The 15,705-nt window shown below is 49.1% G+C and overlaps 1 protein-coding gene across 1 annotated transcript in view; it reads right to left on the bottom strand.

The window, feature by feature from the left end:
- RFWD3 (ring finger and WD repeat domain 3) overlaps nt 1–15,705 on the bottom strand; it is a 328,893-nt gene that overhangs the window by 266,155 nt on the left and 47,033 nt on the right. The window contains exon 3 of the mRNA XM_086945238.1: nt 6,059–6,282. Coding sequence (XP_086801364.1) covers nt 6,059–6,282 — 224 coding nt within the window. The remainder of the gene's footprint in view (nt 1–6,058; nt 6,283–15,705) is intronic.

The raw sequence follows: 15,705 nt of genomic DNA, 5'->3' as shown, positions 1-15,705 counted from the left end.
CGCACCAGTTGGAGGAATATCTGAAGCAGGCCCGACGTTCGACATCCGGAGAATCAGAGGTGAGGCGACGCTCCAGATCCCAATCTCCAATGAGGAATCCTGAATGATGAAGAGGACTCTGTTTATTGATGATAGAACAGACATAGTGGACATCTGATCTTGAATTGCTCCGAAGTGGCGATGTATTACAATTGTTAATGTTTGTACAAATTGGTCTGCCCGGACACTCCCACCGTCCCATGGAAACTGGGCGAGTATTGTTTGCGAGAGAGAACAGATGTTTATTTTCTTAAAGACTTGATGTTGCACAGAGGTACAGGTAATATCCACACATTTTGGAAATGGCAGACGCTGTAAAAAGTACGGACAAACTTATAGTTATGACCTGGAATATAAGAGGGCTTAATAATCCCAGAAAAAAGAGGTTTGGGGGTATTTAGATAGACACAATGTGGGAGTAGCCCTGTTGCAAGAAACACATTTAGACCCTAGGACAACCCCCCAGTTTGCCACGAAGTGGGCATCTCACAGATGCTTTGCATCGTATTTGGGATACTCCAGGGGAGTAGCTATATTGATTAAGCGAGGAGTGCACTTCCAACTGGGTGGTATGGAGTCAGACCCTGAAGGGAGATTCTGCCTACTCTGGGGGAAACTGAATCAGAATGACGTTACTATCGCTAATTATTACGGCCCCAATACAGATGACACGCATGCCATGCTCCAATTGTGGGGCAAAATCCATGCGATAAGCACAACATATCTTATATGGGGAGGCGACTTTAACAGTGGTAAATCCACAGTTAGAGAGCTCACGGGCGACCGCTGCACACTATACAGACACGCAACGCACATTGATAAACTTACTAGAATCCCACCTTCTGCTAGACACGTGGAGATATATACACCCTGAGATGCGGAGGGGACACATCACTCCGCTGTACACAGGAGCTGGGCTAGACTGGATTACCTTCTCATTTCCATAGGCATGGCACACTGATCAGTAGAAGCGTCACACCTGGCCAGGACATATTCCGACTACTCGCCGGTGGTGGTCTCACTCCATACTCCGGTAGCTCAGTCCCCGTATCTGGGCTGGCGGCTCAACCCTATGCACCTACATGACCTAGTCTTTAGGACGGAGATGGAGGTAGATATCCAAGACTTCTTTGAAAGAAATAAGAATTCAATCTCGAGCTTCACGACGGTGTGGGAGGCCTTTAAGGTCACAGCGCATGGCTGGTGTATCTCCAAAGGGGGAGGCATCTTGAGGGACATTCGCAAAGACCTACATAAGATAGAGGAGAGCATAAAGGACCTAGAGAAACGATTAGCAACGGATCCAGGGAAAGGGGAGTTGAAAGCGGAACTGCGTACTAAAATGTCAGAATAAGGCACTGCAGAATACTGGGAATGCAGATTCAAAGGGAAACATCATAGGGCCCGGATCTATGGAGAGGGAGATCGACCGGGGAAGGCTCTAGCGAATGCGGTTCGCACGCCCAAATTCTCTAACTATATTGCAGAAGTGCAGGATGACCAAGGTGTAGCTCATAGGAGTCTTCCAGACTAGCTGCAAATATTCATAGATTACTATGCTGAACTGTACACCTCTCAGAGAGGCTCCCCCATAAATTTACAACAATATTTTGAGGACACGGCACTAGCGTGGCTTGGAGATACACAGCGTAAGTTCTTAAGTCTGGATCTAGAAGTATACGAGATAACCGAGGCAATAATGCACATGCAAACAGGGCGAGCGCCGGGCTCAGATTGACTGCCAGCAGAATTTTATAAAAACGTATGTACATACGCTGGCTCCCATATTAAAGGCAGTCTTTTATGAAGCGTTAGAGGAAGGCAGGATACCCCAGAATAAGCGAGAGGCCCACATCATTTCCTTATTAAAACCAGGTAAACCCCCATCCCAATGTGAATCCTACCGACCCCTGTCGTTACTCAACTGTGACACTAAAATAATGGCAAAAGTGTTAGCCACTAGGCTTAATTTGTTAATGGAACGCCTTGTATTGCCAGATCAGGCAGGGTTTGTTCCCAATCGGGGTACATCCCACAATCTCAGGACCTTGATGGCTGTCCTGCAAGACATCGACCCTCACGGCTCAGCGGTGACTGTTTTTTAGATGCCACTAAGGCATTTGATTCAATGAAATGGGATTATCTGATGGAGACGCTGGCATACATAGGGATACCACCACCATTCTTGGGGTGGGTGCAACTGCTATATACACAGCCGCAGGCCACAGTAATGTTAAATGGAACCAGATCAAAGCCCTTCCCCATCTCAAGAGGCACGAGACCGGGCTGCCCGCTCTCACCTATATCATTTGCCTTGGCGATTGAGCCGCTAGCGGCAAAATTACGTCAACACCACAAAAATAGTGCATTGGCCTACCCGAATGAGCAACTCCTTGCCTCGCTGTACGCGGACGACATGACCCTATATGTAAAAAACCTGCATGATAACCTCAACCCAGTGCTACGAGAGATCACTAAATACGGTGCCTTATCAGGTATACAAATTAACTGGAGTAAGTCAGCAATTTTCCCGCTGGAAGACCAAACTACACAACATCATCTAGACTACCCATTAACGTGGGAAACGGATGAATTCAAATATTTAGACATATATGTAACAAGGGACAAAGAAGCTCTAATGCGCACCAACTATGGGAAAGCCATTGACAACGTAACAGATACCATAACTAAATGGATAAAATTATCCCTGTCAATGGCTGGATGTATATCACTTCTAAAAATGGCGGTACTGCCAAAATTCCTCTATTTATTCATAAATATTCCTTACCACCCTGGCAGATTCTTCTTCAACACACTGAGGGCACAAACAGTTAGACTCATATGGGGAGGGGGACAGGCGAGACTCAACTTAGAAACGCTAATGCTTCCATATCGGCAGGGGGGATATGATGTACCCAATTTTGAGCAATACTATTATTGTGCGCAGGCACATTTTGCCGCCTATGGGTTTCATCTCCCCCCCCCCTTTATGCCGCACCTAGCAGTGGAGGACGGGTACATGTCCCCAGTGCCCCCGGAGGGCTACATCTATACTTTCATTGAAAGAACGAGAGAGGGACCCATCCACGGTAGATTGCACTGAAACGGCATGGAAATGGTTAGCACGCAAAATGGAGGTGACACTGATGTTGTCATGTATATAGGCTTTGCCTTAACACTGTGTTAAGTTAGCATGAGCTTATTAGAAGTTTAAACGCCATTTTCCCTCTCTGCTGCTTTTGCACACGGCACATATTGGTATTAATGCTTTGAGCTAAGTAGAATATTTTGCTTCACACGAGGATAATATGTTTTCCTATAGTATCAGCTTTGCTTGGTAAGCTATGTCTGAACAGTGAGTGCCGAGGCCTTCAAGGTTATTTCAACACAACGGTTGTTGTCGGTCTGATCAGCGCACTTCTTAGACATAACACATAGGCAGCTGCGGCCAACTCTGGCTTTTGGCGCATTTAATAATGCACTGCGCAGAGCATGCACACACACTTGATGAATATCCGCATGCAGAGAGTTGGTGTAGAAAATGATGTGATCCCTTTCTACTAAGACCAGAGGTATGGGCCGCCCTTCTAAAACCCAAAGAGACCTTCTATAATATAATATAATATACTAGCAAGGGAGGGTAAGACTGAGGTTAGACGTTTTCCCTTTAGCATTTTAACATGCTTTCACCCTTTGTATTTTATGGACTAGTAACTACGCTGATAACCTTGTTTCTTATAATATGTTTGCTTGTATTAGCCAAGATACTGCGCTTGAGAACACTGCATTAGAAATAAATATTTCAAACTTGCACGTGTCTTCATTTACTCCTCGTTTTGGACTAGTATGATAGTATAACGAAAGAGGGTTCATGTGTTCCACGTTACCTGAGGTGTTCTAAGTCATGTTCTGGGTTGTAAGAACCAATGAGACACTGATTGCTAGTCTGGTAGGGGATTTTGGCTACTAAGGTGAGTTTTGGTACACCCTAATTCACTGAGGTTCCAAGTCTCTATACACAGTTCTGTGTAGGAGCAGAATCCCTGCGACAATGTATTCTTCTAAGGTGAAACTAACGAATAACCCTTTAATGACGGTTACTTGCGAAGGGCTATGTAAGCGACTATTGCACAAATTACAATATGGGACATGGGGGGACCTATACATTGCAGGGAAATTCCGTACTATAGATCAATTCTTAGGGGAACACTCACCTACACATATGGATATATTCCTATACACTAGAATGCATCAAAGCCTGAAAGCTATCACCCCAGCATTTCCGGATGAACCAGATGTGTTCTTGCCCCTTCACACGCAGCTACAGTCAGACAAACCCAGGCATGTTATATCCATACTGTACAAACAGGCGTGGGCCCCAATACCGCCTAAACTGATACGGGCCAGGGCTGAGTGGGACAGGGATCTGGAGAACCCGCTTACAGGTGACCAATGGGAGGCCTGCTGCAGCAGACTGAGGCAGTGACTGGTAATAGCATGTTACAACTAATTCATTACAAGTTCCTACATAGACTGTACTACACGCCGGCTAAGTTGTGTAGAATTCTTCTGAGAGAGAATGATAGATGTGAAAGGTGTGGTAGTGAAGAAGCAGATTTTATACATTTGGCATGGTGGAGGTGTTTAGGGGGGGGGGGGGGGGGGAGTCTTTGTAGAAATGGCGTAAATGATATTGATACAACTGACCCCATCACCGCTAATAGCGCTGTTAGGGAATACTACGATCACAATCACCACACATAAAAAGTACCTAGCGTTAGGAATGCTACTGGCGAAAAGACAGGTAGCATGTAGATGGGGACAGGGATGTGTGCCTAAGTTTAAGGACGGGATAGCGGAGCTAACCAGCTGACAGGAACATTTACACGATTGCGCAGAGCTCCTACCCATGAAATCCAGACCTAAAGACATTTGGAGCCCGCTTACGGCTTATCTACTAGAGCATAGGGGCAATAATGCGGAAGGGGATAATGGAGAGGAGGAAGTGCAGGCGGAGGGAAGGGTAGCGGTATGAATGGACTGATACAATTGCATGCATATAGGTAGCCCCTGATAAGGGAGTCAGGGGACGTGCAGAAAATGTGGAGCTGACCCGAAGAAATATTACGTGGAATGCGGCGCAAGGATACAACTGAGTACTACCGTATATATAATGCATGGCAGGCAAAGTTCCAGATATGGACACTTGTAAGTATTGTATGTCTGTGGACACAGGTAGTGATAAGGACATGTTTAAATAGATATCGGTTGGATACTTGACTGTGGAGAAGAGCAAACGGGACAACTGAGAAGACGACTGGTAACCGGGGGTTGGGAGGGGTGGTGGATGGTGCGAACTGTAATTTTGATGTACGATAGTTATGCCAAATTGTACTGTACCAAATGCTAATAAAGGTTTTGGAAACTTAAAAAAATTTTTTTAAAAAAAAACATTTACGGTTGTCAAGCGCTCGGATACCTCCAGGTCTAGCTAGCACTATATAAAACTCAATTAAATAAAGTAAATTCAGAGTGGAAAACACTAAAAACACTAAAAGTATTATCAGAACAAATATTATGTAATGTTGCTTGTAGGCTCAAATACTAAGCTTCATAGTTGTTATTTTTTTTCTTTGCAACTAAGATCCAGTCACTTGCTTTCCATGTACTTACGAAACCACCACAATTATATAATACTCTCACTAGCATATGGTTAACCCTTTGAAAAAGGAGACTGTCATCCAGCTGAATTGACAGTTCCTCTGCAATCAGTCTATTGCTAGTTTAAACATTTTTTTATAAATGTCAAACTTCCACATTAGCAGGACGAACCGAAATGGGATTATTCTCACAATGTAATAGGTTTTCAAATAAAATTACATTTGTAAAGCATTTTAAACAGGGCAACATAGGTCTGCAATCCCCTATTTTCATATTGTTCTGAATTCAAGTGATACAGAAGTATTACAAATATGCAACCATCAACACCAACTAGTGGGGAGTCCAATCAGATAAATACCTCCCACATTAGGCACAGCTGTTGTGGCTTCCTGCTCCACTTCACCCTCTGCACCATGAACATCACCATCATCATCTTCCACATCAGTCAGTTCCACAGTGGCATCAGAGCTGCTCCCGTCCTCGTCCTCTGGGAGAGGCACTTCCACTGGGATAGGCACAGTCTCGGCAGGGGCCTCCCTGGGTCGGTTGAGTTGGAAATAAGAGTCCAGTGGTGCCAGAGTCCTTCAAAACAAGAAAACATACTAAGGCAAGAAAACACACTAACAGCAAAGAGCCAATCATACGAGTTACTTGCCTTCGGTAACGCTGTATCTGGTAGAGACTATTCTAGCCGCAGATTCCTTAACGTAGAATTATCCCCAGGCGCGAGACTGGACCCAGAAAACTTTTTGCCACAGCATCCCTGCGCGCCGGGGAGACGGCATCACGTGACTCCGCCCAGGCGCTGTCCACGTACGTGACGTCAGCGTGGTCACATAAGTCCCACCCGGCGCGCCTACGTCAGTTTTCTTCGAAGAACTTTTCCGAATCACAACGCGGAGCCAGCAGGCAAAACTGTGAGAGTATAAGATCAGTGTGCGAAAGAGCAGAAAAAAATGGAAAAAAGAATGGTGAGCAACAACACCATAAATAGCATTGCCAGGCACTACAGTACCCAAAGGCATGGAAAAGAATAAAAAACAGAGCCCAGCCCTGAGCAGCAACCCTGCCAGTACGGAGATAGCCGCCCTTGGAGACAACAAACATGTGTAAAAATGTCATGATAACATGTAGCAGGACTACAACCCCAACCAAAAACAATGAAGGGGAACCAGTCCGGAACAAACCAGGAACGGCAAACTCCAAGACAGCCCCAGCACATAGTGGGACAACCCTCATAAGGATCAAAGGGCAGAGGCACAGCCAAAAGACCCCAAGCTAGAGGATAGCAGAGGGCCCAGAACCCTAGTAATAAAGGGGTAGGAGGGGGGGGCGGGGTTGAAGGTAGGCCCCAACCTGGATCAACCAGAGCATAAGGGCACCGAAGAACCTATAAACCTATCCTCCAATATGCCAAAAGGGGGGGGAAGGGAACAAATAAACAGGACGAACATCCTGTCAGAAAGAGGGAAAGAATGTACCGTATTTTCCGGCGTATAAGACGACTTTTTAACCCCTTAAAATGTTCTGGAAAGTCGGGGGTCGTCTTATACGCCGGGTACCAAAATTGACGGTATGTTTTACATAGCGCGGACTTCACCCGAAGGTGTCAGACCGCTTCTCAATTGAAATGGGTGCCACTTAGGGAACTCCAGCACAAGAACGAAGAACGTAGGCGGTCTTGAAAATAAATTACAGTTACAATACAGGCTAATGAGCAGAGCAGAAGTACACAAGAACGAACGTTACATAGGCGATGGTGGCACTGTGCAACACGATATCAGCCCCTCGCCAGCCAGAGGCAACTCAAACACTGCACAAGTTTTAAAAGCAAACAAATGGCGCCTACCTAGACTGCAGCTGCACATCCCCAGGCAGACGAGGTGCTCCTCCACATGTGCTGATCTCTCTCCTTCCGTAATTCTTACGCTCATCAGAAGGAGAGGAGCGTCAGGACCACATGATCTCCTCAGTCCATGGAGATAGAAAGGGGACTGTAGGATGTTAGGAAGTGGGGGTAGTCTTATACGGCGAGTATAGCACAAAACCTACATTTTGTCAAGAAAAGTAGGGGGTCGTCTGATACGCCGGGTCGTCTTATACGCTGGAAAATACGGTACTCATAGAAGACACAGCTGCCCACAGTGAGGCGAGTGCAGAAGACCAAGCCAAAAGTCTTCGCAGAACAGGGAGGAAGGGCGGGCCGTGAAGGAATCGGTGACTAGAATCGTCTCTACCAGATACATTGTTACCGAAGGTAACTAACTCTTACATCTGATAGAGACTACTAGCGGCAGATTCCTTAACGTAGAATAGATACCCTAGCCATACCCAGAGGGGAGGAGGGTCTGCAAGAGGACCCTACCCGCCTGGACATAACAGAGTCCCACAGGGGACGGTTCAAGCAGACAGGGCGAAGAGCCCCATCCCCCCAGGCAAGGGGGAACTCCTACACAGGGGGGAGCGAGAAGACAAGAAAAGAGGTAGCCCGTCCTCACTCAGCAGAGAAAAAGAAGGCAAGGCGAAAGGAGGTCAAAGCACCCCATGCCCACACAAGGCAAGAGAACCTCCAAGGCCAAAACAAAAACAGGAGCACAGAGGGTGAAGAGCAACCTAGAGACTCCAAGGAGAAGAGGAAGAGCAAAGGTAAGCCTCCCCCCCCCCCCCCCCCCCAAACGGGAACACAACCAGTGAAGAGGGCAGCCAAGTCTATCACAGCCTGAAGGCAATAGACCAGACAGAACGGAGCCACCAGCAATAAGCAGGCGAAAGCAGACAGGGAAGCCCGAGGTCACCCAGGAAAAACCATCCAACGCTCCGCAGGGACAGACTGTGCCCGAAAGGGGGACAAGAACCATCTCATCCCCAGGGAGGAGAGGTGGAACTGATGAATGGCCCACTAGAAGAAGCGGACAAGGCAAGGATGACTGTCCCACTAAAGCGCCAAGAAGGCACAATAGTGCAGAAAGACAGTAGGTCGGCACCGGCAAGCACAGCCAGATGCTGAGAGCACCAAGGAAGGATGCACTCAGGGTAAGCCAGACATCAGCCGAAGACAGAAAGCAAGAAGGCGAAGAAGGGTCCGGACACGCTCCAGGGAGAAGTCTGCGCACACAGCCCAAAAAGAAGTGGAACCAGACAGAGCCAAGACGCCAGGCCACAGACAGCAGGCCAGACCAGGCTAACAGTCTAGTGACCCCGGAGAAGGACACTCCGGGGTAGAACTCAAGCCATTCCAAGCCATTAGCAAGAGGATTGCATCCGCATCGTACTGTAACGCCACGGAGAACAGAGGCCCGAAGGCGACCACAGCCCCCCAGAGCATTACAGAGTTATTTAACAGCTACCACTGGCCCACATAGGGCATGTTACGTCCCAAGACATTGGAACTTCTTAGGAAAATTTCTGCAGCAGAGGATGAAAGAAAATACCTGCGGAAAGACTCACAGAAGGCTTGTCAAGCAGCCAAAGAGAAAAAACAGAAGGCCTAGTCTCAGGGCCAGCATGGTGTAGAAACCCAAAGCAAAAACACATAGTCAAGAAGGGCCGGCCAGCAGCCAACAGAACCACAGTCCCAACACGGAGGACTCGAATGCACATGAAACACACAGACCACACAACTGGGGCGAACCGCCCCAACAGAAGAAAACCTCCCAAAAACCAGATCAACTCACAGGTCACTGAGGAGGGAGGAGGAGGAGGAGGAGGAGGAAGTGGCCGAAGCACCGCCAAAAACCTCTGGATGGCAGAGTCTGCAGGGGTGTGGAACAAAAGAGCGCCATCAAAAGAAAGGTCCAGCACCCGTTCGCGAACGTTCTCCGCGAACACACTGTCCCGAAGCCTGGCATGGCAACGAAGTGCAACCAAAGAAGCCATGGCACGACCAAGCACCTCTGAGATGTCAAGGGTGGAGCGAAGAATAAACGTCGCCAGCTCTCGGCCATCCAACACATGGTGCCTCAAATCAACACAGGCACCCTCCTGAGAAGCGGAACACATAAGGGACTCCACTGAGTCCCACAAGCAAGAAGTGGCCCTAGCCAAAACACACAGCGTTTTAAGGGCCCGCAGAGCCGCACTGGTTGAGGCGAATATATTGCGCCCCCAGGAGTCCAGCCAGCAGGTCTCCTGTGACGGGGGAGACAACAGCGGCGGTAGAGAGGGAAAGGCATTCTACAAAAGAGGGTCTCTGGTAGAGGGGTGGAGGGAAAGACACACTGGATCACGCGGCGGCGGATGGTGGCGGTGCAGAAGGTGTTTGGGCACTGGGTCACCAGTGGCAGGACGGCCCCAAGTCCCCAAAAGAGAAGAACGGAGCGTACCTTCAAATTGAAGCAGCAGCTCCCTACCACCAGAGCCCTGATGGAATACCTCCAGAAGATAATCTGCGGGGAAATGGGTAGCTGGATCGCCCATGCGCAAAATTCCCACCGCCGTGGAAACAGCGCGAGCGAAGGCCGCACCCACCTTGGTAGGGCTCCGCGGTGGGGAAAGCAGCTCCTCAGTAGGCGACAGCTGCAAGCTAAGGCGGCTCTCCCACCGGAGGAAGGAAGGACCAGGTCCGGAAAGGAGGAAGAGGGACTGAGGAGTGGGGGACCTGCAGCACCTCAAGCGAAGACCGCGGCAGCGGCGCTGAGCCGTTTTTCGACGACGTCGAGGGAAAAAGCCACGACACGTCGGCCCGTCTCCGTCAAGGATGACACCAGCAAGCGTTGAACCTCTGGAGAAGAGGCGTACGAGGACGAGTCAACGGCCCAACGCCGGCCTGGCGCCGTAGAGTCCGCAATCTGAGACAGGACATAGTCGTCCAACGCCCGGGGAGACGCCGGAACGACCTACACCACAGCGCACGGCGCAGGAGACCGGGGCTGGGCTGGAGCGGGGCAGCGAGAGAACGCGCCAGAAAGGCGTCAACCCGACCGCCGACGAGAAAGCTGCCTGCGTGGAGGGGCGAGAGGGACCCGGGGAAGGAAGAGGGGTCCCCCACCAGCCCGTGGCGCCACCAGCAGCCGGCGCAGAAGCGGCGTCACCTCAGACAAGGCCACCGCCTGTCCCGAGGACCGAGTGGGACTCGGGGGTGCGACCTGAGTCCTAGCGACCTCGTGCGACACCACAGGTACTCCTGCAGGAGATTGCGGCAAAGCAGAGGCGCTGCGGGCCGAAGGAGGGACCCCCAAAGGGCAGCACCCCAACGGCACCACATCCTCCAAATCGGGATCTGAACCAGTCGGGCCGGAGCCGCCAGCAACGCCGCGGAGGGCCCTGCACACTGGAAGGGATCCGCTGACGTCCCAGGAGGGGAAGAAGGAGGAGGAGAAGCCAGCGAGGCCTGCAAAGCCACCGCATATGTCTCCAACTGGGCTCTAGTCGCCCCCACACCGGGAAACGGCGGATAAGGGGACTACACGTGGGGCCGCACCACCCGAGAAGAGCCCACACCCCCAACAGGCCGAGAACCAGCCCTCGGGGCCAAACTGCGACACTTACTGACAGGTGAGCAACGCTCTTGCGACCTGGGAGAGGGACGATGTCGAAGACGGAGGCGACTGTTCTGAAAACCCTCCGCAGGGGCTGGGCGTGGTGACGTCATGCAAGCTGAGAGGAGTTTCATCCAGTGCTCCCGCCGAGAATTCGGTTTCATCTGCTGGCACGCCTCACAATCAGTGGAGTAGTGGTGTTCCCCCAAACACCACATGCAGATGGGGTGAGGATCCGTCGCCGACATCTGGCACGCACAAGAAGAGCACGTCTTAAAAACCGAAGGCATTCGGCACACTGTTCCCACACACAAAGCAATAAGCGAAAGGGAAAGGCCTGAACAAGTCCGGAGCACGATCCAGATCCGCATTGCAAGCGGAAAAGGAAAAAACTGACATAGGCGCTCCGGGGTGGGACTTATGTGACCTCGCTAACGCCACGTGCGCGGACAACGCCTGGGCAGAGTCGCGTGATGCCGTCCCCCCCCTGGCGCACAGGGATGCTGTGGCAAAGACTTTTCTGGGTCCAGTCTCATGCCTGCGTTAAGGAATCTGCGGCTAGTAGTCTATCAGATTGAAAGCACAAAGCAAAATAATGTACATCCTGGATTTTGATTAATAGGTCAGTCACCACCATCTCACTGCTTGATGATTGCTACAGAAATGTTTGGAGTGCCCCTTTTTAGGCCTCAGGAAACAATTAAGAGGCAAACTCTCATATTGTGATCAATGTACAAATCATGTCAATTTAATGATGTCCTTGTAGGATGTTGGCTCTTTATGCGATATATCAGTAAGTTGATATACTGTGTAAAGAGCCCATGGGTTCCCTTATGAGTGAACAGGAGCTTGCTATGCAATCCCAAAGTGCTCTATTAGGGGGTAGTGTGGTCAAGCAGCCTTAGGCTTAACACAGAGGAGTGCAAGACATTTGCAAATTACAGACACTGTGGGAAGCTGGCTCTGTACATATTATACCAAAGTAGGTATAGTGTGCACAGAGTCCATTGGATCCCCAAAGGTATAGCAGAGGCTAAAGTAGATAATACTCTCTTTTGTGGTCGTGTGGTTGAACAGTCATTAGAGGGTAGTGTTAAGCATTTGTTGTACACACTCGGGCAAGAAATGATATCACACTCAAAAACTAAATTTAGACTAATTGTTTGTATAAAAAGAAGTTATTTTGTTGTTTTATTTCCAGAACCAAGATTTACTTAGTATCAGGTAAGTTAAACTCTTCATACAATGTTACTTTTCAACAGACGGTGGATACTGGTTTGGTAGGAACATTACTTTGGGAGTTGAGAAAACGATTGCTAAACTGTTCAAAAACACTTAAAATTACCTTTAGATGGGCAGCAGAGCCAAGCAGCCTGACATGGAGGACACTCTCTGAATGAATGGGCTCCGCTAACCCGCCATAAATCCGCGGTAAAAGCGGCATAAACAGGCTGCCTCTTCGGAGTTCATGGGTATGTCAGACCCCGGGGTGACTCTGGGCGGTTAACAGAGTCGCCAGCCGCCACCGGGCTGTTCATGATTCTTTTCGGGCCGGGGCCCACAACCTTGGGAGTGCTGTAGATGGCGCAGTGGCAGCGCAGGACGTGCCTGGAGGTCTTTCCCAACTTGCCTGTAATATTGGGATGTTGGCGGGTGCCAGGGAACACAGGGTGCCTGCCTGGGGAGAAACCCGATGGAAAAAGTCTGCTGGTGCCGGGCGTAGGCTGTGCCTACCCAGTGCAGGAAGTCAGGGCCTTAAGTTAAGGTCAAGCGGGGCTGTGAGCGGCAGTGCTCCCTGGATCAGGAGCTGTGGAGCCTCAGGCGGCGGAGTGGAGGCGCTGGTGTTCGGTGCGGCAGGGTGGAGCCCTCCCTCTTCCAATTCTGTTGAGGCCTAGTGCAGAGCATAATGTCCTGGCCTCATTTATGTGCCTAGCATCATCACCCCGACCTAGAGACTTTACGGGCTGCATCGAATGTGTAGATAGGACTGCGTGCAGAATCCAGTGTGGGCACCTAAGCAGCTGTACCGGATTGGAGATCCCGGGGAGCAGGCAATTCATCGCTGGTGTACCTTTTGTTGATAGAGGTGGCTCGGTAGCATCAAATTAGTTGGCACCGTGGGCTAGAAGTGGGTTTTAGAGATGGTGGCCGAGGACTTCAGGTGAACCAAGTCTGGTTAGTGATGCCCATGGCCCTGCTCTTCCCCCTCACATGCTGGTGGATCGGTTCCAGTGAGACGAGTGGTGCATGGTGTCGCGGGACCAGAAAGTGTATTGTACACGGATCACAGTCCCCTTAGATTACAATCCACGGAGCATGTCTAAAGACAAGGCCTCGGGCCAGGCCCTAAACAAAGCCCTACGGACAGATTCCCTAAACAAAGCCCTATGGACAGATTCACAGCCACGGCGGCGCTTCCCACTGAGGGTGCAGAGGTCGCACCCGGCTCGACGGACAACACAACCTCTTGCAAGCCATTACCCAGACCAGGCAGGCATTGGAGAACCAGGTCGTGCAATGGGGAATGAAGTATCCCTCCTGCACCAAGATCTGAGTAACGCCGTTGACCGCATCATGGAGACGGAGAAGGGTCTCAGGAGTTGAAGATGCAGTAACCACACTACAACTCAAAGTTACCTCTCTAAAATACCTTACATAGGGCCTTGCACTGCGAGCGGAGGATGCTGAAGGGCGGGCCAGGAGGAATAATCTCTGCTTTGTGGGCTTCCCAAAAAATTGTGAGGGCAATGATGCTGGAAAGTTCCTCACTCAATGGCATACCTCTTGGCTCCCGAACAACGCTTTGTCACTGATTGAACTGGCACATAGGGCCTTACAGCAGAAGCCCCTACCGGAGCAAGTCCTTGACCTGTTTTAAACTACAGAGATCGCAACATGATCTGCAGCAGGCCAGGCTTTGGGCAGAATTGAAGTATGAGCTCCGTCGGATCATGATATTCACGGATTATACAAAAATGATGCACCAACAGCGTTAATCCTTCGCGGATGCAATGGTGCGTCTTCGGGCCTCAAAATACCATACATGCTCCTGTATTCGGCTCGCCTGAGGGTGGTCTTCAACTCTCACACATTATTTTTTGCTATTCAGGAGGAGGTATTTGCCAGGACAGATGAACAGCTGCAGCTCAGGCCACATACTCTGCCGCCCAGGGACTCGGACTCTTCGACAGGAGACTTGACCAGGGCACAAACGAAACTAAAAGAAACAAGCATTGGCATAGCCAATAGGTCTCGCCTTTGGGAACTTATAAGTGTTTAGTTATCAACCACAATATCCTTGGTGCAACAACATCCACTGTTGCATGGCTAAACACTTATAAGGTCCCAAAGACGAGTTCTATTGGCTATGCCAATGCTTGTTATTTATTGAGAGGGAGAAAAGGACACATTACTTACACAGATTTGGAAACATCAAGAATATGCAGAGCACAGTCGTGAAATTGATGAAGATTAACAAGTTAAAAACAATATTGTTTTGAAACTGTTTTCGCTGTGTCATGTCGGCTTTTTGCCAGATGACAGTGTGAAGAAAACGATTGCTTGGACATAGAGATATTGTTGTCATGTATGCACTCCTCTGTAAATGCTGGGACAGGTTGTTACGACTGAGTTTTTTTTAAGACCCAATCCATACCTGCTGACAGTTTCGAACAAAAAATTGGGTGGTTTTGAAAACAAATCGTGGAAATGTATTTTTTTCCATTGCCGGATAATGAAGCTGTTGGGAACATATGCAACTTCCTTGCAAAACCCAAGTATGTTTTTTTAAATGGATGCAATTGACTTAAAATTGTTCTCTTTGTTAAGTCAGGGGAAGCTGGTGATATTTTCAATAAAATAAGTTACAGAAACTTTCCTTAACTTTGTATTATTTTCCAGAAAGGCTTTTTTGTCAACCTGGTTTCATATGTAATAATGGTATGCACTGAATACAAAGCACTGATTTAGTGCCTCAGAGACTTAAAAGTAAAGCATTAAGCTTTGATAGAAAATGGGAGAAAGAAAGATAACCATATAGTGGCTGAACTGCACATTGTAAAACTTAGAATCCTTGCACCAGTCCCGGCTGCCACTTGACCACATTGTGCGATCCTAGGCAATTACGGTTTTCACAGAGCTTCATTTTGCTTCATCACATAAGAGCACCTTGAAACACATCAGCTCCCGGTGTAAGCACGTATAGGGAGAGGGGGGCTTGCCTCTAGGTTCACAAACAGCCTGGTCGTCAGGGCAGAGGGGGCATATGTGGTTCTACGCACATGTTTGTAATCTGTCTCGTCTAATAACTTCAGCTCGTTGCAATGATGTAATCTAATATACTAAAATGAAACGCCACGCGTTATATAGGATTGCACACTACTAAGAGCCAAGATACAACTGGACTCTCAGCTATAGCTGCACAGACCTCTTGTAACTAGTGAACAGGAAATTTCACCAACCTAACGGCAAGGTTTTTATTTTGGTGTGTGTGTGTATTTTTACACAGTGCAAACTCGACCCGAAGGTA

The sequence above is a fragment of the Lissotriton vulgaris genome, chromosome 12, assembly GCF_964263255.1.
Source record: "Lissotriton vulgaris chromosome 12, aLisVul1.2, whole genome shotgun sequence".
NCBI classification, from domain to species: domain Eukaryota; kingdom Metazoa; phylum Chordata; class Amphibia; order Caudata; family Salamandridae; genus Lissotriton; species Lissotriton vulgaris.
The sequence above is the reverse complement of the archived record's forward strand: the minus strand, read 5'-3'. Positions and strand labels throughout refer to the sequence as shown.